Consider the following 26306-nt stretch of genomic DNA (forward strand, 5'->3'; position numbering starts at 1 on the left):
ACCGGCTCACACCTCCGCCGTCGCCATGGCCAAATTGGTCGAATTAGACTACGAACTGCTGCCCCATCCACCGTATTCTCCAGATTTAGCCCCGTGCGACTTCTTTTTGTTTCCAAACTTGAAAAAGTCACTCGCCGAGCAGAAATTTGAGTCGAATGAGGAGGTAATTGCTGCCACGGAAGCCTACTTTTCAGACCTCGAGGAAACGTATTTTTCAGACGGGGTAAAGAAGTTGGAGCATCGCTGAGCCAAGTGTATCGAACTAAAAGGAGACTATGTTGAAAAATAAAACGCCACTTTTCCAAAATTTTCGTTTTTCTTTTGTACTCTAAGTTCATATCGGACCACCCTCGTATGGTCCGTTTGTGGAAATATAATTCATTCACGATGTTACATAACTTTGAATATAGGTAAAAATCTAGCCTAAAGGCTTTAGCACGTTTACGTTAGGATATCGCGAAATCGTGATGTGATGGCTCAAGTCTGAGGGTTAAGTCCACTTTTACATATAAAATTGCTTCAGAAATTACTTCCAGTAATACAAGAATATCCACAATCCCGGTTTTTTACTGCTCATGTAGTTATAACTGCAAAACTTGTTTTGTTCACTCAAGTTACGTATGTTATCGTATTTTGTCGGCCTATTTTATTGAATAGCAAGAAACTGTTAAGATAGAGTTTAAATCTTGGTTTGTCTCGTTAACCGCAATCAAGTTGAATTAAAATCTTCGTTTGCGGCGTTAACCACAATCGAACCGAATTTTAATGTTTGTTCACCACGTTAACCGCAATAATGTGTGGTACGTGTATATTTATATATATACACTCCCGCCCAATAATCTTTGCCCACCTGAAAACAAAACGACTATAACTTTGAAACTCCATATCTCGGCTGGAAATACACCTACAGAGCTCTACGGGGGCTCATTTGAAAAGGTTTTTCGAGCACTTTTCAATGGTGTATATTAAAATCATGCTTAGATATTTCCCTTGCAGATAGGACGGCGAATATCAAAACAAAAGTTACGAAATTTTTGCTTTTTCTTTAATTGCTTGCCATTTCGAGAAAAAAAATCGTAGAAAAATTCTAAACATAGCATTTTTGAGCTCTTTTTCTGCGCTATCCAAAACACTCATTCAAAAATAATTTTCGTGTAAATTCAGCGATTATATGAGCATTTCATTCAAAAACAGCATCTATATTCATTGCTCTGTATCTCGGAAAATTCGAATTGTAGAAAAAAATTTTCTTGGAAGAAAATGCTCTATTTTGTAAGTAGAATACGTGAACGAAATTTCATAATCATATGAAAACATTTTTTTTTCAGTCGTAATATCAAGTAGTCTAATTTTTTCAATATTTCACTTTGGAATAATAAAACAGATCATTTATACTCGAAGCTATTCTATTAATTGTAGACAAATTTTAATTGTATGCAAATCTCGATCAACGAAAAATCTAAGTAGAAAAATTAATCTAATCTACCAAAACTGACATAACTAATGATTAGTGAAAAAAATTTTTTTTTAATGTTGTTCTAATCTTCTAAAAAATTGTTTACCATAGTAACATATTATTGAAGTATGGCACCGAGAGATTTTAGTAAACGTTATCAAGTTATTGGATTTCACATAAATGATAAAAGCAATCGTTTCCGCGGTCTACCAGAGCGCTTCTTGTCTTCAACACTGCCGCTACTTTTAAATTTATTTACATTGTAGTCTACGGTTCGACGAGGAATATTGAGAATACTAGCAATCTGACGATTGCTTTTACCATTTATGTGAAATCCAATAACTTGATAACGTTTACTAAAATCTCTCGGTGCCATACTTCAATAATATGTTACTATGGTAAACAAATTTTTAGAAGATTAGAACAACATTAAAAAAAAATTTTTTTCACTAATCATTAGTTATGTCAGTTTTGGTAGATTAGATTAATTTTTCTACTTAGATTTTTCGTTGATCGAGATTTGCATACAATTAAAATTTGTCTACAATTAATAGAATAGCTTCGAGTATAAATGATCTGTTTTATTATTCCAAAGTGAAATATTGAAAAAATTAGACTACTTGATATTACGACTGAAAAAAAAATGTTTTCATATGATTATGAAATTTCGTTCACGTATTCTACTTACAAAATAGAGCATTTTCTTCCAAGAAAATTTTTTTCTACAATTCGAATTTTCCGAGATACAGAGCAATGAATATAGATGCTGTTTTTGAATGAAATGCTCATATAATCGCTGAATTTACACGAAAATTATTTTTGAATGAGTGTTTTGGATAGCGCAGAAAAAGAGCTCAAAAATGCTATGTTTAGAATTTTTCTACGATTTTTTTTCTCGAAATGGCAAGCAATTAAAGAAAAAGCAAAAATTTCGTAACTTTTGTTTTGATATTCGCCGTCCTATCTGCAAGGGAAACATCTAAGCATGATTTTAATATACACTATTGAAAAGTGCTCGAAAAACCTTTTCAAATGAGCCCCCGTAGAGCTCTGTAGGTGTATTTCCAGCCGAGATATGGAGTTTCAAAGTTATAGTCGTTTTGTTTTCAGGTGGGCAAAGATTATTGGGCGGGAGTGTATATAATTTATATTTTATATTATATTGCAACTCAAAATTAATCAATTGCTTTTTATGTGGTCCAAACTCCAAAACATGTTTTGTTAATATATATACAGGGTGTCTCAGACCACCCGTCCACCCCCCAAAGTGTGCCGAAAGTTTTTTTTTTCAAAAATTGATAACGCAATTATATATAAATCGAAAACGCTCTATCGATTGGACTTAAAATCAACTTCCGGTTCCAACCGGAAATGGCCTATTCAGACCGGAAGTGCATGAAAATCCATTTTTTTAAATGGAACATGCATACTTTTTTTCAGATTCAGATTCTACGGTAAAAAATACGAAAATTACATAAGAAGAATTTTTTGAAAAAAGTTGATATTTGACCTCTAATTGACGTCTGAAGTCTGTAATCCACCAGTTCGTACTCAAGCTGCGAATATGCACGTTTTAACACTGGTATAGAATAATGTGGCTCCTCTAAGAGGTTTTCGGGGTCGCTAAGTCCGAATTCAAGGTGAGTTTGATCTTATCAGGTCATTTTGAGGTCAATTCAAGGTCATTTAGAGGTAAAACAAAAAAAAATATTAGATTTATCAAGAATGAAGTACTTTTAAAATTTTAGCCTTAATATTACAAAAATATGAATCTCGTCGTTTTTTCATTTATTCTTGTTATTATTAATCTATGTATTTACATAGCGTACTTTTATGAAATTAGGGGAAATGAAATTCCAAAACAAATTAGTTTAGCGAGATAAAAATCTTTATTCTCAAAACATAATAGATTTCGTTGCAGTAGCAACATTTATTTATAATAACGTAAATAATGATAATTTGTTTTACTAGAACCTAATATAATGAAAATTTTTATAACATAATTAGATTTTATCTTCTATTGTTCTGTAAATAAAATTTTTTTATGAATAACGCTGAAATAACTGTGCGAAATAGACGGTGAAGATTTGACAAAAACTTTAATGTTCAAAATGCGCTACGCCTTGAAAAATACATGCTTGAACTCTTCTTTGGAAATTATCAACAGCTCTTCTAATTTCTGCTGCCTGCAGCGACCGAATTGCATCCGTGATTCTGCCAATCATATTGGCTCTCGTTGTCGGACGTTCTTGGTAAACTATGTCCTTTACTCTTCCCCACAAATAGTAATCCAGGACAGTCAGATCTGGGGATCGAGGTGGATAATTGACAGGACCAAACCTTCCAATCCACCTATTGGGGAACATACGATTCAAACTATTTCGGCAGATATGTGCCGTATGTGCAGGACATGCATCTTGCTGAAACCACATGTCACGCCGTAACTGCAGCGGAAGGTTTTCCGGGTATTTTGTGGTGACCAATAACGACAATTCCACGTATTAACTTCTGCATCACTCTTGAAGGTACATTCATCCGAAAATAGAACAGATTTGTGAAACTCATCTCTTTGGCGGATTGACCAGTTGCAAAACTCAAGTCATTGGCGAATATCATTGTCGTCAAAATCCTGATGCAGTTCCATTCGGTAAGGATGGAATTTTTCGGCATTAAGAATACGCTGAATTGTGTCTTTACTAATGCCAGAATCAAGTTCCTGGCGTCTTAAAGAATCTCGTGGTTCAATGATTGCAGATGCAATAATATCCGCTGAACGTTCATCCCGAACTCGCCGCCGAATAACCCTTCCTTTATTATGATGCGGTTGAACAATTCCCTCAGTTCTAATTCTTCTAGACAGTCGACTAAAAACCTTTCAAGAATGAGGAAATCTGTCAGGGTAGCGTCGTCGCCACAATTGTTCAGCAGCGGCAAATGATCCTGCTTGAAAGTAAACTTGTAACATGTCGTGTGCTTCTTCATTAGAGTAGACCATATTTGCACTTGTTTCTTTTAAATCTGTGTGAAAAAATGATCATACAATTAGTTTTAAAATTGATATTAAATGCGCGTTTAATTGAATCAACAAATATTTTTAGTCGTAACCTACCTTAGCAAAAATTGATGAGCCTGTATGCCGCCCTACATGTCAAGAGAAAATGTACTAAATATATATATATATATCGTATTATGTCAAATTATTTCAGTCGAATAGTAATATAATTTTACTAACATCTTATAACTTTCTTGAATATCAATACTGCGTGATAATGTCAGTCAAAATCCACAATGTTGTGAAAAATTTATTAAAAACATTCTGTGTAACAGAAATGTTGGAAAATATACTAAAATTGAATGACGCAGAGATACAGCTACACAATTATATAGAAGATGTATTGAAAAAAAGTATTAAAGGTAATTATTCAAGCATTGAGTATGAAACAAGTAACAATTTATGTTTCCTAGATGATGATTTTGATATCTTTCCAGAAGTGATTGACGATGGTTTTGAGGAAATACATGCTGAAGATTATGCTGAGATGACTAATTGTATTATAACTAATACAACAGTCGATGATGGATACAAAAGAAAAACTGTTGAATACTAGGCTTAACTCAATGAATGGTTATCGGACGGGTTTACCCCCAGGTCGGTCAACCGCTTGACAAATATTTCCATAGACAGAGTTACCCGCAGAAAAATGAACCCCTATACAAGTTTATTCCGGACAAGTGATGTATGTTTATTTATTTTATTAATACAAAATTAATACGTTTGATGGTATCATCATATTCTTCTTGAAATTCAATCAAATTTTTAAAGTTATTGATTGTATTGTATATAAGATCCGTCTTATTGTCACTATTGATATTGTGAGCAATAATGATACTCTATAAATAAATGCCGCAGGCATAGTAGTGTCTTGAACCATACACATTTCATAATTGCTATATTTTCACAAATCTTGCAGATAGTATCTTTTTCAATTGCAAAGCAATATTCTGCAAGATTATTGAATTTAGGAGGTTTTTCATCCAAATATCTACTCTAATATCAAGCATATTTGAATACGTTTTGGTCTAGGTGAGGATAAATGATTATATGTAATAGATTGTAATTTTATAATATTATTTCTTTCATGTAAATTTATGTGCGATCCGAATAAAATGACAGCATCTCATAATCTACGCACAAAGTTTTTCCAAATTCTAAAAACAAATACATCCAATGGTTGAATTTTCCCTGTGGTATCGTTAAGGATTATCATCAATCGAAAATTTTTATCTTGAGGAATAACTTCTCCTACAGTGCATTCACATTGCCCACTCCATGAGTCTAGTAACAAAACTGCAGTTTTTTCACAATTAGGAAAAAAAACATCTCCTAACCATGTTTGAAGTAATTCACTCGACAGTTTTCCTGATACACTTGCTTGCAAATATATATTAGATGCTTGGAATAATTTTTATACAACAGTAGGCCCGAATTTGCCCTTTGATTCTTTTAAAATCATAAAAAGAGGCGAGAGCAGCATACCTTCTACAGATATTGTCGGTTGTATCGTATAACTATATGTAGTAGATGATATTGATTGTACAACCGTTTCAACTGTCTTGATCCCTTTCTTATTTAATGTCCTGCCACTATGTTTCCAAATTAAGCCCACTTTGAACAGAATTATATACATCGCTTGCTCTTATTTTAGATAGTTTAGATTTCACTTGATTAACAAAATTTTGACAGTTCAGTTGTAGATTAGGCTTATTATCAATATCATTATCATTGTCAATATCAAACCTTTGTTACATGTTTCGTTATTTTACGTAATACAATTTTATGTTTTCTGATAAATAACAAAATCCACTTTCGTGATACTTTAAACCAAGGCACATTCGATTCATGTTTCTTTTCTAAAGCCCATCTTTTAAGATCTAAATCATGAACTGTTAACTTCCGGTTTAAAGCATCTTCAATTTTTGTAGAGTATACTGTGAAATTTTAAACAAATTATCTCTTCCAGTTCCACCTGCGGAAATTTGTTGTTTCCATATTCTTAACTAACGTTCTAACGTGACTAATTTATACTTACTATGAACGAATCTTAAAGACAACTTCTTTTTTTTCTTTTTTTCCACTTTCCTAGTATTCAACAGCTTTTCTTTTGTATCCATCATCGACTATTGTATTAGTTATAATACAATTAGGCATCTCAGCATAATCTTCAGCATTTTTTCCTCAAAATCATCGTCAATCACTTCTGGATTGATATCTAAATCATCATCTAGGAAACATAAATTGTCACTTGTTTCATACTCAACGCCGGAATAATTACCTTTAATACTTTTTTTCAATACATCTTCAACATAATCGTGTAGCTATTTCTCTGCGTCCTTCAGTTTTAGTATATTTTCCACAATTTCAGTTACGTGGAATGTTTTTAATAAACTTTGCATGACATTGTGTGTTTCGATTGCCATTATCACGAAATATTGATATTTAAAAAAGTTATACGATGTTAACAAAATTGTATTACTATTTGACTGAAATAATACGATATGTGTGTGTGTGTGTGTGTGTGTGTGTGTGTGTGTGTGTGTGTGTGTGTGTGTGTGTGTGTGTGTGTGTGTGTGTGTGTGTGTGTGTGTGTGTGTGTGTGTGTGTGTGTGTGTGTGTGTGTGTGTGTGTGTGTGTGTGTGTGTGTGTGTGTGTGTGTGTGTGTGTGCGCGCGCGCGTTTTGAGTTAACAAAATATGTTTTGAGGTTTGGACTACATAAAAAGCAATTGATTAATCTTGAGTTGACGTATATATATATAAGTGCCGCACATTGGCAACTATTCATATAGTAATAGTATGGTTTAGGGGTGGTTCACTCTCGAAATATTGAATAACGAACAAAATCCGAAGCTGGTCAATATTATTTTATCATTTTCCAGATGAAATTTTATTTTTTAATTTTTATGGTAATTTCGTGATTTTTTACATGAAAAATCCAATCAAAAAGGTTGCTCTTTCTCGTTACATCGTAGGGGTTGCAACCCCCAAAGACAAAACCTATATATTTATATTCACTTTTTTATAACGAATTTTTCAAATTATTTGTTGTCGAAAAATATTGATATAAACCGAAATTATTGCTATAATAGTGTTTTAGGGGTAGTTTTTGGGGGTGGTTTTCAGCCCTTACATTTATTTTCCTACAGACTAACAGTGTCATTGTCTAACCCACTTTTAAACGTCATAGCATATAGAAAATCAGTAAAATTGGTGATCGGCAACTATTTATATAGTATTAATAGGGTTTAGGGTTAGTTCACCCTCGAAATACATCAAAATGAAAAAATGCCGAAACATATCAATTTTATTTTATCATTTCCTAGATGAAAATTTATTTTTCTAGTTTTTTATGATAATTTTGTGATTCTGTACACAAAAAATCTACTCATAAATGTAGTTTTTCCCCTGTATATCGTAGGGGTTGAAACCCCTTAAGTCTAAAACTATGAGGTTATGATGTTTTTTAAGTAAGAAATTTTTCCTCTTTTGTTTTATCAAAAAACATTCATTACAACCAAAGTTACTGCTGTTTAACTGATTTTAGGGTGGTTTCCACCCCCTATACAGCTTTTTCCGCTGATAAAAAAAATACGTGTCTCTTATTTTTTTATAAAGTATAACATATCTCAATAGCAACAAAATTGAAGGCGGACGGTTCGAAATGTTCCCTTGTTAGTCATTTTCATTTAGTCCAAATATGGTCTCTCCACATCAATCGTCGGTCCGGGTACATATGAATATATTTTGCTTTGTATCCTTATCAAATTGGTTGGTTATATACGTGTACCGGTGGGTAAGAACTTCTTTTTTGGGGTATAAGTTACTTGTATTGATTTCGTTTCATTAATCATCATGCTCCATTTCTCGAACCATTTAAGACCTGTACCTAGGTTTTGCATTATGTAAGTGGCTGTAATTTCATTAGCATGTTGCTGTATTATCTGCGTACGTGGCGATGTTAACATTTTCTATTTTAGGAAAATCGCGAGTATTTATCAGATATAGTATGAGGCGAAGAATGCTTTTTTGAGGAACGCCAGCTTTTATTGGGTAGACATCAGTTATTTTATTATTTATACTTACCTTAAAAGTTCAGAAGCTTAGGTCTGATTCTAGTAACCATAGTTCGTTTGGTAGGATTTCATTTAGTTTATATAAAAATCCTTGGTATCAAACTTTATCAAAAGCGTGAACTACATTGAGAAATACAGCATTACAATATTTATATTTTAGTAGTAACAATTTATTTGTTCTATTATAGTTCGGTTATTACAAAAAGTAAATTTTTGGTCAGGTATTATATTCTGATCTATATATATTAAATAAAATAATATTTTATATAATCTTTGAGTTATTTTTTTTACAGATTTTAGATACTGTGGTCAGTAGACTAATTGGCCTGTAAGATGTAGCATGCTGGAGCAGTTTACTCTGATTTGGTATGAGTATTATTCTTGCTGTTTACCATATCGTAGGAAAATAGTGGAACAGAAATATTGAGTTAAAAAAATAGTTATACGTATATCTTACTGCTTCTATGGGTAATTCTTTTAATAACTTTGTGTTTATATTATGGTGAACCGGGATCGTCTTATTATTTAGATGATTAATTATGTTGGTTATATCTCGTAACGGGAGAGGTTATCTAAAAAATGGGAAATTTATTTAAGAACAAACTCCCACGGTGCAGAGCTAACCGCCGCTCCGTTAAACACGTATGATTGTACGTGTATTCGCCTTTACGTCAGATGATTTCGCTTAATTGTCTTCTATCAAACGGAGTTGAACTCACCTTAAGTCACGTGCCTTGTGACACTCGATGAATCTTAGGTGTGGTCGACTTTACGCCTAATCCATTTAATCCCCTAGATGTAATCGGATTAAAACCTAAGTCTTTTAAAAAACGCTTAAACTACTGGGAAAATTAAATGACGTAATCGGCGAATAAATTTGACTAACTTTAATTAATAAAAATAACTACAGTCTTTATCGGGCCGAAAGACTAACGCTCGCCAACAGGATTTTACAATGAATACTGTTCGGTGAGAGAGAGAGAGAGAGAGAGAGAGAGAGAGAGAGAGAGAGAGAAATGATTCGAAATTTACCGCGAACTAACGCTCGGCGCGAATACAAAAAATCGCTATCACGATTGACAAAATACCGAATGTATTTTGTCACGCAATAATGACGGGAGGTGCACCTACCCTGTGGTGCAATTACGGTGATCAACCGTAATTGTTGATGAAATATATTAACTGCCGCTGCCTTCTTATTTATCAGCTGCGCTGCCTCACTCTGCCTTTAATCTGCTGCAATACTGCTTCTGCACTGCTGATAATTGCTGCTGCAATACCGTCGTTGCACTCATGCACGTAATTGTCCCAGAAAATCTTTAATAATGGCGAAACACGGTGCAAAACAATATCGGCGGTAAACTCGCGTAAACAGCTGAGGCGCAACTGTTTATTCAAAAGATCGCGCGCCCCCTTTCTCTCTTAATTGTTCGTACTAACGCGCGTGAAGCAAAATAGCGAACGGATCGATTAATTGAATCGACTACCGTTGCAATCTTGTATTTTAATATTGTTAATGACTGATTATTACCATTGTTATTTTGCGTGCTATTTAATAAATTTTGTTATTCTTCTTCTATTATTTTACATTGTATTGGTCCGAATACGTTTTGTAAATGTTTCGTAATTATATTAGAAATATACCGACGGGTACATATTTTTTAGAACTGCTTTATATGATTTATTTTCCTTTTGTTGGAATGTGTAAAAATCAGTATTTTTATTTTTCAATTTTGTTACCGTTTGTAAAAATAGTTCTGGATTCTTAATTTGAATTTTTATCTCGTTATTATTTAGCACTTTTAATATGTATTCGTTTTTAGCTACATTATCGAGTACATTTTTAAGCGTGCTAATATTTAAAACTCTGTTAATAAAATGCGATGGTGCTTTCACGGTTTTAGGTGCTGTTTATAGATTATATGTTTTACCTGTGTTTTTTTCTTTTTCAGCCAATATTTCATACTAGTTGCTTGTTTCTAATTTGTTGTTTAAGTTTCCTAACTAGTAATTACTGATATATGTTTGCCTTCTCTTAAAAGTTCTGTTTTCTTCTGGGCTATTTCTTGTCCTTTTGTTTTTTACGGTTTTCCATGCAACTAGTTTATTTTCTAATTCTTCTAAATTATCTATTGATGTTATCGTCTGCACTATTTTTGTTGCGGTAGCCATATCAGCTAAAATGAATTTATCTGCTTATATATGATTTACCTTTGTTTTGTTTTGGTTCAATCTGTTAACATTAACTGTAATATTTTAACGACCGCTCAAATTTTAGAAAGTAATTAACTGCACATCCGAACTGTCTGAGCGTTGTAAGAAGACTGAGTTGACTTTTAAGAAGAAAAAATTTATCATTAGATTGAGTATTGACAACTTTAACTCTTTATGTGGGAAACACTTGAACGTAGTTATGGAATGAGTTGATTTTGAGTTATACTAGCCATTTATTTTTGGTGCTGTGCAATACGCCGTGTAAGATAGGCCTGACGACATCGAAGAAGAAGACTTTTGATGAGCATGAGTATTCTTTATGGTATACATTTTTAAACTTCTTTAAAATTTTGGTCAGGAACAATGGAAGCTGAATGATCCTTATTTGAAATCGATAGTTACTTTACTTATTTAAGTCCGTTCGCATATGACTATCGTTAGAAATAAGATTGATATCTATACTTTTTAACTTTTGATGTAAAACATCATAGAAAGTTGTAAGGCTAAAATTTAAAATTATAACTCTTTGATTTTTTTATAATAAAAGGTTAAATCTTGAACTTTGTGTCTTTCACTGTAACTTTTTTATCGGATATTTACCTGATGAAGATACCTAACTCGAAGTATTGAAATAAATATATACTCTGCTATCCGAAATTTTAAAAAGAAATTTAATGTTGTTCAAGTTCATGAGAACCTCAAGGTCAGTGATCTAATTAGATGGTAGTACCTCTTATAGGATTAATGATCATGTCTTGTTCATTTTTCAAACGGAGCGATAATTTCAGTTTAACTTTTCTCTGTTAAAAATGTTAAAGTACTGACAGTAGAGATAGTATTATGGTCAACATCGATATCAGTCATACCGACTCTTTTTATTTTAAAGTAGTATAAATGGTTCTTGAAATATTTTCGATTTTACGTATATTAAATAATATGAAAAGTACATAATAGACATTTAACACCATCTATATTAGCCCAGACAACTGTTACAATCGATCTTTTAGCATAGTAATAAAGGACCTTTCCAATCCCCAGAGAGAAGAACTTTTTCTGAAAATTTTATAGTTTTTTGTATGAATGGTGTAAAAATTAAAAACGAGCTTCCATGAATAGTAGCTGAAATTTTTTTTTTATTCCTATTTTTATTTACAATCTGTCGACAAGACAATGAGTAAATTTTTTTTAAGCTATAGTAGGTATATTTAATTCATATACATGATAGTATTTCGCTAGTATTCTGTACCTTAGCAATATTTAAATTTTCTTATTACATTAAATCAGTTAACTAATTATGTGTAAATGATATAAATGGTGTATTTTTTAAATCTTGATGTATTCGGTGTTGTTTTCAGTAGGTTTCTTGTCAAAGAATTTGGATGCTCAGATATTCTGTTTGCGTATATTTTGTAAAAAACTTCTATTTCTTCTTTTACAGTCGGCATGGTAACATCTTTCCTAATTACTTCATTTGTTACAAACCACGGTGCATTAGTAATAGCTCTTAGGGCTTTATTTTAGAATATTTCAATAATATCAATATTTGATTCTGTAGCGGTGCCCCTTTGTTATATTCCATAAGTCCAAATTGGTTTGATAATAGATTTATATACCAGAAGTTTGTTGTTTATAGAGAGTTTTGATTTTATTATCTTTAAAATATTCTTATAATCATTGATAGTTAACTTTGTGAAAGGAAATTTTAGCCGGCTTAAGACGCGCACTCTAATTCATCGTACAGTAGCTGTTAGCGACTCGTTTCTCCAACTTGATTGAAGATATCAGATCGCCGTTTCTGAAGTCGGCGATCGTCGGGGAACAGCCGAATTTCTTCGAATTAACTTGTTTTCTACAATTGCTCTTTGCTCCTGGATGGTCACGACTGGTCAGCTCGGTTAGTACGTCCTTCTCTCAAGGGTTAGGGTACGAGCGGATATTGGCGCGCAGACGGCTATCTTTTTGAAAGCGGAAAAATTTTGCAAACTGAGAGCGCTTCAACTGTGAATTTCATCCGTGGTTGAAGTAAATCAGGTCGGCATGCAGGGAAAAATGGATCAGCGAGGCAACACTAAACTGATGAACTCAATTTCACAATTTCACTTTTTTATTTTCGAAAACTATCTACATTTGAGTTGGTCAGAAAAAAGCGGTTGGTCAGTGCAATTCGATGATCCATAGCGACAAAACATCCACGTGTCTTAACGGATTGAATAACACGACGAATATCACGCGCGGTAACGATTAATTTTCATAACAGCGAATACTACTTTACCTACTTACTTACTTCAAACTTGCTGAGTTTTCCTCACACAAATCACAAAGGTATTGACGAAAGAATTTACGATTGCGTGTAGCTAGGGCGAGAACTAGTGACAAAATGGACGAACGACGGCTTTTCCCAAAAGAAAATTACCTTTCCTTTCCTTCTTCTAAGAAAAAATACTGTCATTGTTCGATATAAAAATTCGTATATTGGTAGCATATTCCGAATATTCTCGTCGTCTCGATCTTTCACTCTCTTTCATCCCCCACTAAGTCAGTCAGCATTGATTAATGTGAAGATTTTACCTCTACTCTAATCTAACATTCGGTGCGGATGGAAATATAATTTTTTCTGAGAACTTATCTATTAGTCTAATCAGTGAGTGACGTGAGTGATACAATTAGTCAGAATTTCGAATCTGTTAGTTCAAATCGGTTAGTAATGTCTATTTCGCTACTGGTCGCTTTATTTGATGCATACAGATCGTATATATTTTCACATGATTCAAGTCGCATTTTTTTTCTTTACCATACTACAATTCTATTTTATGTTACTCTTTTACATATTATGCTACAATATTTATCAATCATCCTTTTTTTATACAATTATTATTTTAATTTAATATGCAGCGCCTTCGCAGTTGGACTAGAATGTACAATATTTTTTGCAATCATTTTCATATTTCACTCGTCAGTAGGTATCAGGTAACATATTGTTTAATATTAACTATTGTTTAATAGGAACTGAATCTGTTAATTGAATTGTATGCTCAATAAGGTTATATTTACCTGTTACATCGTTGTTTTCAAAAATATCTTGAAAATCAGTAAGAAGTTGTGAAAATTTATTCTTTTGAGAAAAATTCAACTCTTTTGAATTTTTCTCAAGTAAATCTTGTAGTTGAGCAGGAAATTCAGTACTTAATTGTATAATTCTAGAATAAATTTTTTGGTTAACGTTAGTCCTAACAGAGTTTGGAACATCAGAAAAAATGTCATTAATAGAATCTGCAATTCCGGAGTTATTCAAAAAATCGCAGCCAAGTATACAATCATCGATTATATCGGCAACAAAAACTATCATACGAACAGAATATTTACCTAAACAAATCTGAACAATAGTCTTAAATTTAATAGGAACACTTTCACCTGTAGGGTATTTCAAAGAATCCTGAATGAGAGGAATGCAAAGGCAATTTTTGTCAACAAATTTTGAATTCAAAATAGAAACATCTAAACCTGTATCAATTTTGAGTATGAAAGTCTTATTATCTACCGTGCCTTCGAATTCAAAAGTTTTAAAATTTCTAAGAACTCTACATACCCGAGGAAAAGGAGTAAATTGAGGAGCTCTTACATCAGTAGTTAAACTCGCTCCCGAAAGTCTAACAATATTCAGTTTTCCTGTTGAGAGTTCGGGCAGTATGTACGAACGTGGCCTTTTTGTTTACAAGCAAAACATTCAACGTTTTTAAGCCAATCCTTAACGTTGAAATCCTTAGTTTTTCCATTCGGAGCTTGAAAGTCAGTTTGTTTGTCTGATATATTTTGCGGTGAAGTTTGAGATGTTTTAATCTCATTCTTTTGTGAAAATGAAGTCCTATTCTGTTCCCTGATAGTTTTAATTTCTTGTGCTCGAGATAAGGCAATCTTTAATGACGTAATTTTTTCTAACTGAAGTATTTCTTTAATCCCTTTATTAAAAATACCAGTGATGAATTGAGAACAAGCTATTTTATCCTGAACTTCACTAGAACATTCCGAATAAGCTAAAGTAGCTAATCTTTCAATATCAGCAGCCAAAGTCGGAAAATCTTCTCCTAGTTTTTGACATCTGGTGTGAAAGAGTGAATAACTAATAGATTCTAAATGTTTGTCCCCGAATCTTTCTTCTAATTTCTGTATCAGTGAATGAAAAGTTATTGTTTCAGATGTCGGATAACTTCTAAGAATAGATCGAGCATCACCACGTAAGCACGAACCTAAAACTACCATCTTTTTATCATCTGTCCAACGATTAGCTTTTGAAATAAGCTCAAACTGACACAAAAATTCGCAAAGTGGTGCTGAACCATCGTATGTATCGACTTTTAGAGTGTAACCTATCCCTAGATCTGTGAGTGGAATCGGTGTAGTCGTTGCTGGATATGCTTGCGCGAGGTTGGGTTGAGCATGTGACAAAATACGTGTGTTTGTGAGGTTAGAAGGATAGCGACTTAGCTGGTTGACTTCCTGACGAAGTCGGTTGAACTCTCGACGAAGCTCAAAGAAGTCTGTATTACGCGCGTGCAGCTCTGTTACGAGACTCTGCTCTTGGCTGGCCTGTAGCTGTAGCGCCTTTTCAAGTTCACAGCGTTGAGTTTTTTCAGCATCTAGCTGAGCGCGCAATGTTGTCACTTCTTGAAGAAGATCATCGGACATTGCTCGCGACTCGCTCAACGACAGCAATGCCTCTTGCAGAGCCGAATTAGCGGTCGATGCAACAGCAGGAAGTACAGGGTGCAGTGCAGGAGTATCTGAAGGGCCACTTAAATTCGGAAAAAATAAATTAGTACCTGTATGTTGGGTTATGTCTATGACATCCGATTATTGTTCGAAATGTCCTTGTATATTAGTGGCGATATCAGAGGCAGCAGCTATTGCAGCAGCAACCGAAGCGGCATCAGCAATATTCGTCGTAATTGTATTAGCGCTTGCCGCTGCCTGCGCTCTTGTCCTCGGTGGTGTCCGGTGTGTAGACATAGTTGAGATTCAAACTTAATAGAAGAAACAAATGTCGGATCCCGGCTAAGCCCCCAAAATGTTATAACCACTACTAATTAATGAAATACAGTGCCGCTCACGCACTTTTACCCCCCCACGGGCAAAATCAGTCTAACTTCAAAGTTTTATATCTCTGGTAGAAATTAACGTACAGAGACGCGCGTGGGTGCGTTTGAAAGGTCTTTCGGAGAGCTTTCAAATGATATGACTCACGGTTGCCATCGATTGTTTTTTTAAATTTTGCAACAATTATGCAAAATTGAAAATTCTGAAATTTTTTTATTATTTTTGACAATTAGCCAATTTGGAAAAAAAATCGTACGAAAATTTGAAGTACACCATTTTTTAGCTATTACCAAGCCCTATCTGAATCACTCATCAAAAATTTATTTTCGTCAAATATGACGCGCGCACGGGCATTTTTTCCTGGAAGTGACAGTTTTTTTCAACATTTTTTATCTCCGTCAAATTGTAACAATCGAAAAAAATTTATAGGAGAAAAAATGTTTGTTTTTTCACGTAGAATACTGCAATAATTTTTTTTTTGGTTTTTAGAAAAATTTTTTTTTTCGGTTTAAATTATTTTTCAAGGTCGAAAAAAAAAAGATTTTTTTTTTTATGTAATTTACGATACTTGTTATGTAGTATTATTGAATGGGTGGAAAAAAATTTTTTTTTGTGGTTTCTCATTTTTTTAGCGTACCGACTGTGAGAAAAAAAAATTGATAAAAACCGAAAAAAAAAATTTTTCTAAAAACCAAAAAAAAAATTATTGCAGTATTCTACGTGAAAAAACAAACATTTTTTCTCCTATAAATTTTTTTCGATTGTTACAATTTGACGGAGATAAAAAATGTTGAAAAAAACTGTCACTTCCAGGAAAAAATGCCCGTGCGCGCGTCATATTTGACGAAAATAAATTTTTGATGAGTGATTCAGATAGGGCTTGGTTATAGCTAAAAAATGGTGTACTTCAAATTTTCGTACGATTTTTTTTCCAAATTGGCTAATTGTCAAAAATAATAAAAAAATTTCAGAATTTTCAATTTTGCATAATTGTTGCAAAATTTAAAAAAACAATCGATGGCAACCGTGAGTCATATCATTTGAAAGCTCTCCGAAAGACCTTTCAAACGCACCCACGCGCGTCTCTGTACGTTAATTTCTACCAGAGATATAAAACTTTGAAGTTAGACTGATTTTGCCCGTGGGGGGGTAAAAGTGCGTGAGCGGCACTGTAAAATACAACGATATGTAAAAGAAACTAAAACTTGTATTAGAATCGTTGAAAATAGCGTGTGTATATAATATCAGCTCATGAACACAACTAACTAACTAATAATAATACAGATTACTTAGCAACCAAACAATCACTTAGTAACCAACAAATTAGAACGTATCGAATATACTACAATATATAGACATTAGTTCGCATACACGTACAAGTAATTCAAAAAAGAGTCAGTTAATTACGTGCGCGCCTTCAGTCGTTCGCCGTCTTCTTTTAGTCGCTCTCTCTCTCTATATCTTTCTCTCTCTTTCTCTCTCTATCTTTCTCTAGATCACACTTCCACTCCCTCTCTAGTTTATCTTCTCTCGTTGCGGTTCATCAAAATAGCAGCCACCACTCGTTTACGTGCGTTCCGCTCTCAGCACCGGTGCTGATTTCCGCCTCTTGGAACGCTCAGTCGTCATTCCAGTCGCATGTTGTGGTGCACATGTGTGTGTGTGAGTGAAAATAATTAGTTTTCTCCACAATATATCAGGGCACTATCCGTTATCTACGACGAACCGCCGATATGTTTAATATAGCGTAACCGTTAATTGCCGGCTTCTCGTATACCTTGGTTGCAATGGTTGTTCCAATGGCTGGGCGATCCTGGTCGTCAAGAGAGTGAGTGAGTGTGGTGTAAGCATGGGATAGTATCGATTTTTCGGATCCTTTATGTGCGTTTTTCTTCCCTTTTCTCCCGAGTGCCGGCATGTATCGTGTCTGGGTGTGAGCTCGGTCGCCTTACGTTTCCATCGTCTTTATTTCCATTTTTTCACGGGTTTCCACCTTTTCGCATTCACGTGGTCGATTCGAAGGTAGAAAACTCGCCGATCGACGCATGTCAATCGTGCGATCGCGAATTATCGTTGTTTTCCGTCCGGATATCGTAGTGTGCGCGCGGTCCTTTATTTTTCTCCCTCGTCAGCTGATCTCATTCGCCGATCGTCCGACCATGTGACCGTGTTTGTACCACCAGTTTTTTGGACGTGAGAGAACTGAGTTGCATGAAACAAGATGTTTTATTAATATTAGCGGACGCGATTAATGATCCGCAGAGTCACGTGATGGGAATAGGCGGTGGGCAGTGATATTAGTTATGTTTTGCATCACAGGTTATATATCTATAAATTAAATGTTCTTATAGTAATTTATGGACGGAAAATTATATCTTATTATCTACTTCAAAGTATCATTAGTACATATGTGGTCTACAAATAGTAAGAATAACAATAAATTTATTAGGTTCAGAATAGCAAAAAAAAAGTTTTCGATTTTGCATTTTTTAAAATAAGAGTGTTATATACAAATAACTAATTATCATTACTTTACTACTTTATCATACTTACATTATATTTTACTTCACGTTTATACAGGATGTCCTATTTTAAAGGAACCACCCCGAAATTTTCTACGGTTGGCGTTGTACAAAAAAATTGTTCAGACAGTAGTTGTTTGGAACAATGGGGGCAACCTTTCTGTGAAATCCGATTTGACCTTGAGATTTATTTTCAAGGTCATTTGAAGGTCAAAGTAATTTTTTGAATAGGAACCCATATTTTTGATCTCGGATTCGAAAAGAGCGGAAAATTCTACGTTCAGATAACGTATTATGAGTGGGGTGGGGTTAACCCCTCCCCCCTCGTCTAAGGTCATGTAGGGGTCAAATTTATGATTTTCTTCATCTATGCACAGGAATGATCGGGCAAGGGTAAGGTTAATTGTCATAACCCAATAGCTCCAATACCTAATAACTCGATAACCCCAATAACCCCAATAACCCAATAACCAAGAGATATTTTGAATAAGGACCCCCATTTTTATCCCGGATTCGAAAAGAGCGGGAAATTCTACGTTTAGATAAAGTATTATGTTGGGGAAGCGGTTCACCCCCCCCATCCCACCGGGGCAAGGGTGAGGTTAATAAGGTATTGATTACCCAGCCAGTGAAAGCAAGGTATTGATTACCCAGCCAATGAAGGTAAGGTATCGATTACCCAGCCAACGAAGGCAAGGTATTGATTACCCAGCCGGGTGCTGCGGGTAATACCTTGCTGCAGCACGATATCGGCCTTGACATGCCCCGAGAGACAACAGAATATCAACAATTTCATTTCTCGAATAATCCCTCTTTTTAAGTCAACTAAGAAAATTACACTTGAACTATCCTGAGAAGGACTGTTCGCGAATCACTATTGTCATAAACAATACTGAAAAAGTGTTATTAAACAATTTAGTTGAAACTTTGTAGGCTTGTCCGGAATCACACCAGAAAAAAGAATGGAAATAACAGGTTATCTCACAAAATGGAAAATGACACTTCTCATGAAGGCTTTGAATACATGTAGTCGACTTTGAAAATCAACCTGAAGTTTAAGCTCAAGGTCACTGTTATTTGACCCTACAATTTTTTTGGGATATTGGGGTTATTGAATTATTGGGGTTATCGGGTTATTGGGTTATTGGGTATTTGGGTTATCGAGATATTCGTTTATTACAATTAACCTTACTCTTGTCCGATCATCCCTATGCATAGATGAAGAAAATCATAAATTTGACCCCTATATGACCTTAGGCGAGGGGGGGGGGGGTTAACCGCACCACACACATAATACTGAACGTAGAATTTTCCGCTCTTTCCGAATCCGGGAGCAAAAATATGGGTTCCTATTCAGAAAATGACTTTGACCTTCAAATGACCTTGAAAATGAATCTCAAGGTCAAATCGGATTTCACAGAAAGGTTGCCCCCATTATTCCAAACAACTGTTTTCTGAACAATTTTTTTTGTACAACGCCAACCGTCGAAACTTTCGGGGTGGTTCCTTTAAAATGGGACACCTTGTATATCATAACTCATAAATATTAGTCGTTCCCAAATGATTCAGTCTTATCACTTACATGTTCTACTTTTATTTGTTTTTAGATTTATTTTGGAAAGCTCCAGAATTGCTGAGGAACCCACACGCTGCAATAAGAGGGACCCAAGAAGGAGACATATATTCTTTCGCAATAATATTGTTTGAAATAATTGGACGTAAAGGCCCCTACGGAGGAGTAAATTTAGAACCAAAAGAAATTATTGACCGAGTGAAAAAATATCCGGAAGATGGGCAACAGCCATTTAGGCCAAATGTCAATGTCTTGTCAGAATCTGAAGCAGACTGTTCTGATTATATTATTAATACGATGACTGAGTGCTGGACCGAAAGTCCTGAGCTCAGACCTGACTTTAAAGCTATAAGAACTAGATTAAAAAGAATGAAAGCTGGCAAACATCGTAATATTATGGATCAAATGATGGACATGATGGAAAAATATGCAAATAATCTTGAAGATTTAGTCAGCGAACGTACACGTCTTCTCTACGAGGAAAAACAAAAGACAGAGGATTTACTTCATCGAATGTTACCTGAGTTAGTATTTTCTACTCTTTCTCTGTATTATTTAGAAACTAACCGTTTTATCTTTTTATAATATTAGTATTTAATACGACATTCCCTACAGACAGGTGTATAATAATACATTGCTTGCTAATTCTTTTACATTGCTGAGAAATACCCGGATTTTGATAAACTTTTTTTGGATCAAAATGATACTGAATATTGGAAAGATAAGTCAGTCAGCGAGCTTGCGTTGAAAAGGAAATATATCGGTATATCATTTAACACATATCGATATATATGTTGGTATAAAGCGTTATTAATTCTGTAAATGCGATCACATATTTTACTATATACTAAACAAATCTTTTTTTTTTATTTTAAGAATTTACTACATTTTATATATATATACTCGTTACAAATACAGTAATTCATTACTGTTCATACTACTCTTTCAATAAGCTGTTTTAACACTTGATGGTATTTCATAACTATCCACAATCGCATTTTAAAGAATATAGAGGATCTGCTTGATTACATTTTAAAACTTCTCGTTAACAAATTGCGTCGCGCGAAATTTCTACATAGTTTCTTACTGAAGACCTTAAATTTTAACATAAATGATTTTTTGTTAACTAGCGTGATTGTTTAATCACCAATATTTTCTTCCATAACAATTTATATAATCAAATAGTATACATAATGGTATTATTTAATGAATTACTACAACTAAAGTATTTTTTATACAAGTCAATATTTACAGGCATTATTATCTAAACATATGAACTAAATCTATTTTATATGTAAAGAATAGTAAGTATACAGGGTGTCCCATTTTAAAGGAACCACCCCGAAATTTTCGACGGTTGGCGTTGTACAAAAAAAATTGTTCAGACAACAGTTGTTTGGAATAATGGGGGCAACCTTTCTGTGAAATCCGATTTGACCTTGAGATTCATTTTCAAGGTCATTTGAAGGTCAAAGTCATTTTCTGAATAGGAACCCATATTTTTGCTCCCGGATTCGGAAAGAGCGGAAAATTCTACGTTCAGTATTATGTGTGGGGTGCGGTTAACCCCCCCCCCTCGCCTAAGGTCATATAGGGGTCAAATTTATGATTTTCTTCATCTATGCATAGGGATGATCGGACAAGAGTAAGGTTAATTGTAATAACCCAATAATCCCAATAACCCAATAACCAAGAGATATTTTGAATAAGGGCTCCCATTTTTTATCCCGGATTCGAAAAGTGCGGAAAATTCTACGTTTAGATAAAGTATTATGTTGGGAGAGCGGTTCACCCCCCCCCCCCCCCCATCCTACCGGGGCAAGGGTGAAGTTAACAAGGTATTGATTATCCAGCCAGTGAAGGCAAGGTATTGATTATCCAGCCAGTGAAGGCAAGGTATTGATTACCCAGCCAATGAAGGTAAGATATCGATTACCCAGCCAATGAAGGCAAGGTATTGATTACCTAGCCGGGTGCTATGGGTAATACCTTGCCGCAGCACGATATTGGCCTTGACATGCCACGAGAGACAACAGAATATCAACAATTTCGTTTCTCGAATAATCCGGCATATTCCTTCCTTTTAAGTCGACTAAGAAAATTACACTTGAACTATCCTGAGAAGGACTGTTCGCGAATCACTATTGTCATAAACAATACTGAAAAAGTGTTATTAAACTATTTAGTTGAAACTTTGTAGGCTTGTCCGGAATCACACCAGAAAAAAGAATTGAAATAACATGTTATCCCACAAAATGGAAAATTACACTTTTCATGAAGTCTTTGAATACATGAAGTCGACTTTGAAAATCAACCTGAAGCTAAGCTCAAGGTCACTGTTGTTCGACCCTACAATTTTTTTGGGATATTGGGGTTATTGAATTATTAGGGTTATCGGGTTATTGGGTTATTTGGGTTATCGAGTTATTCAGTTATTACAATTAACCTTACTCTTGTCCGATCATCCCTATGCATAGATGAAGAAAATCATAAATTTGACCCCTACATGATCTTAGGCGACGTGGGAGGGGGGGGGGGTTACTGCACCTCACACATAATACGTTATCTAAATGTAGAATTGTAGAATTTTCCGCTCTTTCGGAATCCGGGAGCCTAAATATGGGTTCCTATTCAAAAAATGACTTTGACCTTCAAATGACCTTGAAAATGAACCCCAAGGTCAAATCGGATTTCACAGAAAGGTTGCCCCCATTGTCCCAAACAACTGTTGTCTGAAGAATTTTTTTGTATAACGTCAACCGTCGAAAATTTCGGGGTGGTTCCTTCAAAATGGGACACCTTGTATATTAAATAATAAATAATAAATTTAGAAAACGTGTAGATGTTCTGCGGTTTCTTTTGTGCTCGGTAGGATCTGCATTAATATGTGACACTGATATTTTACGGTATAAAAATTACAATGTAATATCATAGTTTTAAAACGAAATATGAAACTTCTGAACGATCTATTTAAGGAAAAATGAATACGTCATCCTACACAGCTGTGGTAAAAGCGCATGAATGGCTGTTAGTACTCTCCCTGCATGAAATTACAAAAAAATCACTCCTTTTTTTAAATTAAAATTTCACCATAACCATAATGAGATTGTAATAATGTGTATGATTTATAGGTGATTTATTTATTAATTTAGCCATCGTATCATAGATTACAGACATTAACATGCTCAGTTAATTCAAATGCACATATCACCAGCGCATTTAGCTATTTTCAAAGAGATATAGATTTTACTTCCAATTTTTCTATAATGTTACTAGTATTCAATGTAAGAGGGATATAAAACGATAAATTAAGGATTGTCTTAACAACAAGAATTTTTTTGTAGGTTCGAATACAAAATTAAATGTACGTTGTAAGTCATGCAGAAATATTTTCGTTGTAGATCGCTTTATCTTAATTACGATGTAATATAATTACGAACAAGTTCATATTACTTCTCTATGTATGTACAGTAACCCTAATTCCGAGGTCTCGATCTCGCTTCCGGGTTTTACTTCTCCGATATATGCATTATTTAGTTTATTTATTTTTAGTTTATGTGCAAAGGTTGTTACATTTTTAATTATAACCTTTTTCAGAACATTTTGTCATTTCAGTGTGATTTATTTTGTTTGCAGTAACTTGAAAAATTCATTTTGAGCAAAAAATGGAATTAACACGTGGACATTTTCGTGCGATTATTTTTTATCTTTTGACATGGATTAGCAAAACAAAAGTGAAACAATAAACTTAATTCTTTTCATAGCGGTAATGTACCATCCAACAGTATTGTAATGACTGGTATAACGAATTCAATTATGGTCATCGTTTGCTCCAGGATGAATTCGGTTAAGGTTGTTCAAAATCTGTTGTTGTACCACAAAACGTCGATGCTGTGTATGAACTCATAAAGTAAGATCGATATGTGACATATTGTGAGATAGAGGCATCTTTACTCTTTAGTATAATTAGCATCAATAAAATATTGAAAAGATTACATGAAAATTGGCCGTGAAAAAGATTTGTTTGAGTTGGATAGCATTAATCTGACAAACGCTCAAAAGAAGGCTCATGCTTATTGATGCATGGAAATCTTGAAAAAGTACGGTCATAAATATCTTGATACACAACCCTTGAATGATCATCTCGTTTTATTAATAAGTGAAGAATACGCTGCCAATTATGTTAGGTCTTTCATTTTATGTATAAGAGATTACGGAAATTTCGTATTTGACGTCTTACATATATATTTTTATTATTAATTCTCATGTCGATTTTTCTTTCTAATTGGCATAAATTTGTGCCTATTTCGTGTAGTTAATTTTATCATTTTTAGTTTTATATAGTAATAATAAATTATTTTTCTTGGTACAGGCATCCCTCGTTATACGCGGTTTCGTTATACGCGGATTACCCTTATACGCGGATTGCGATTTGTGACCGTCCCGCGTTTTACGCGGTAACAGTCAGCCTTATACGCGGTTTACTCGACGCAATGTTCAGTTCAATTTTTTTGTTTTTGTTTATAAATTTTCATAACCTTTAACATTGTACATTTCTATTTGGTTCACACTACTTTCTTATAACGTCAATAGTATTTCCAAATTTAAATCATGGCACCACCACGCCCTCCAACGAAAACTCCAAGAAAAACGCCTTTAAAGAAAAATCGAAAAGTAATGAGTTTGGCAGATAAATTAAAAATTTTAAATTCACTTCGAGACGGAGATAAAGTTGCTGCAATTGCTAGACGTTTCGAAGTAAATGAATCAACCATTCGCACGATTCGGGATAGCGAAGCGGAAATTCGTGAAAGTGCACAAATTTTGGGCCAGCATGCTCAGGCAGCAAAAGTTGTTCGTCATAATTTCATTGAAAAAGCAGAAGAGATGCTTATGATTTGGATTCAAGATCTTATACACAAAAAAATTCCTCTTAGTACAGCGGCAATTAGAGATCAAGCTATCGTTTTTCACACTCACCTGTGTGAAAAATACAATAAAACTGAGAAGTTCAACGCGAGTAAAGGATGGTTTGAAAGGTTTAAAGCCAGATTCATGCTGCATAATGTCAAATTCTCAGGTATAGAATGTAAAAATAAAATATAAATAAAAAATAAAAACTTAACTTGAAAATAAGAATGAAAATCAAAATATTTAGGTGAAAGTTCTAGTGCGGATCATGAAGCTGCTCGTGTATTCCCAGCACAAGTTCGAGAAGTTATTGCTGAAAAACATTTTGTTCCCGATCAAATTTTTAATTGTGATGAGACTGGACTTTTTTGGAAAAGAATGCCATCTCGAACATGGTTAACGAAAGAAGAATTGAGAGCGCCAGGTTTCAAAGTAGCGAAAGATAGGTTTACTCTCTTATTCTGTGTTAACGCCACTGGAGATTTAAAATGCAAACCTATGCTCGTGTATCGTTCAGAAAATCTTAGAGCATTAAAAGGAAAAAATAAAGAACAGCTACCCGTCCATTGGACTTCGAACAAAACTGCATGGGTAACAAGAAATAATTTTGAGATTTGGTTTTTGCATTCATTTATTCCAGAAGTGAAAGAATTCTTAGCCAAAAAAAATCTCGCTTTCAAAGTTTTGTTACTGCTTGATAATTGCAAGAGCCATGATGGATGTTTGCAAACAGCTCATCCTGATGTCGAAGTGATGTTCCTTCCTCCCAACACAACGTCATTAATTCAACCGCTAGATCAGACTGTCATAGCAACTTTCAAGTCTTATTAGTTAAGACGTGTTATAAAATCATTAGTCCAAAAAGTAAATCTTCACCGGACTTGCGACAATTTTGTTCCCGACAATGTTGTCAGACAATATTGGAAAATGTTTTCAATCATGGATGCAATCAACTTCTTTGAAGAGGCCTGGACTGAAGTTAAATTGACCACTGTAAACCAAAGCTGGAAAAAGCTGTTACCGGAAGTAGTTGCAGCAAGTGACGCCGAGCAGCAATCAAATTATCAAGACACAGTGCGAGAGGTCATAGCCTTGGTTCGAGAAGTCGAAGGTGAAGGGTTCCAAGACCTTGAGGAATCGGAGGTTCTAGATCTTGTGGAAGAAAGAACTGACTTGACACCTGAAGAAATCGAAGTACTTTCGAACAATCCGCCTGAAGAAGAAACTGAAGAAGGCCTTACACGAACGACGTCCGAAACCATTTTCGATGCTAAAGCTGTTGTGGAAATTATCAATCTTATTAACATGGCATCCGAACAAGCTGTGCAAAAAGATCCGATAACACAGGCCTGCAAAATAGAGAGTCGTCACTGTTCTTTTACAACTTACGGTCATTTCCGAAGTAATTTT

The 26306-nt window shown here is 34.3% G+C and overlaps 1 protein-coding gene across 4 annotated transcripts in view; it reads left to right on the forward strand.

Annotated features, from left to right (window-relative positions):
- LOC131674304 (receptor-type guanylate cyclase Gyc76C-like) overlaps positions 1-26306 on the forward strand; it is a 1727826-nt gene that overhangs the window by 890678 nt on the left and 810842 nt on the right. For all 4 annotated transcript variants that reach the window (XM_058952904.1, XM_058952926.1, XM_058952919.1 and 1 more), the window contains one exon: positions 20020-20509. In XM_058952904.1, coding sequence (XP_058808887.1) covers positions 20020-20509 — 490 coding nt within the window. The remainder of the gene's footprint in view (positions 1-20019; positions 20510-26306) is intronic.

The sequence above is a fragment of the Phymastichus coffea genome, unplaced genomic scaffold, assembly GCF_024137745.1.
Source record: "Phymastichus coffea isolate CEN01 unplaced genomic scaffold, Cenicafe_Pcof_1.1 PCOF00014, whole genome shotgun sequence".
Classification (NCBI taxonomy): Eukaryota; Metazoa; Arthropoda; class Insecta; order Hymenoptera; family Eulophidae; genus Phymastichus; species Phymastichus coffea.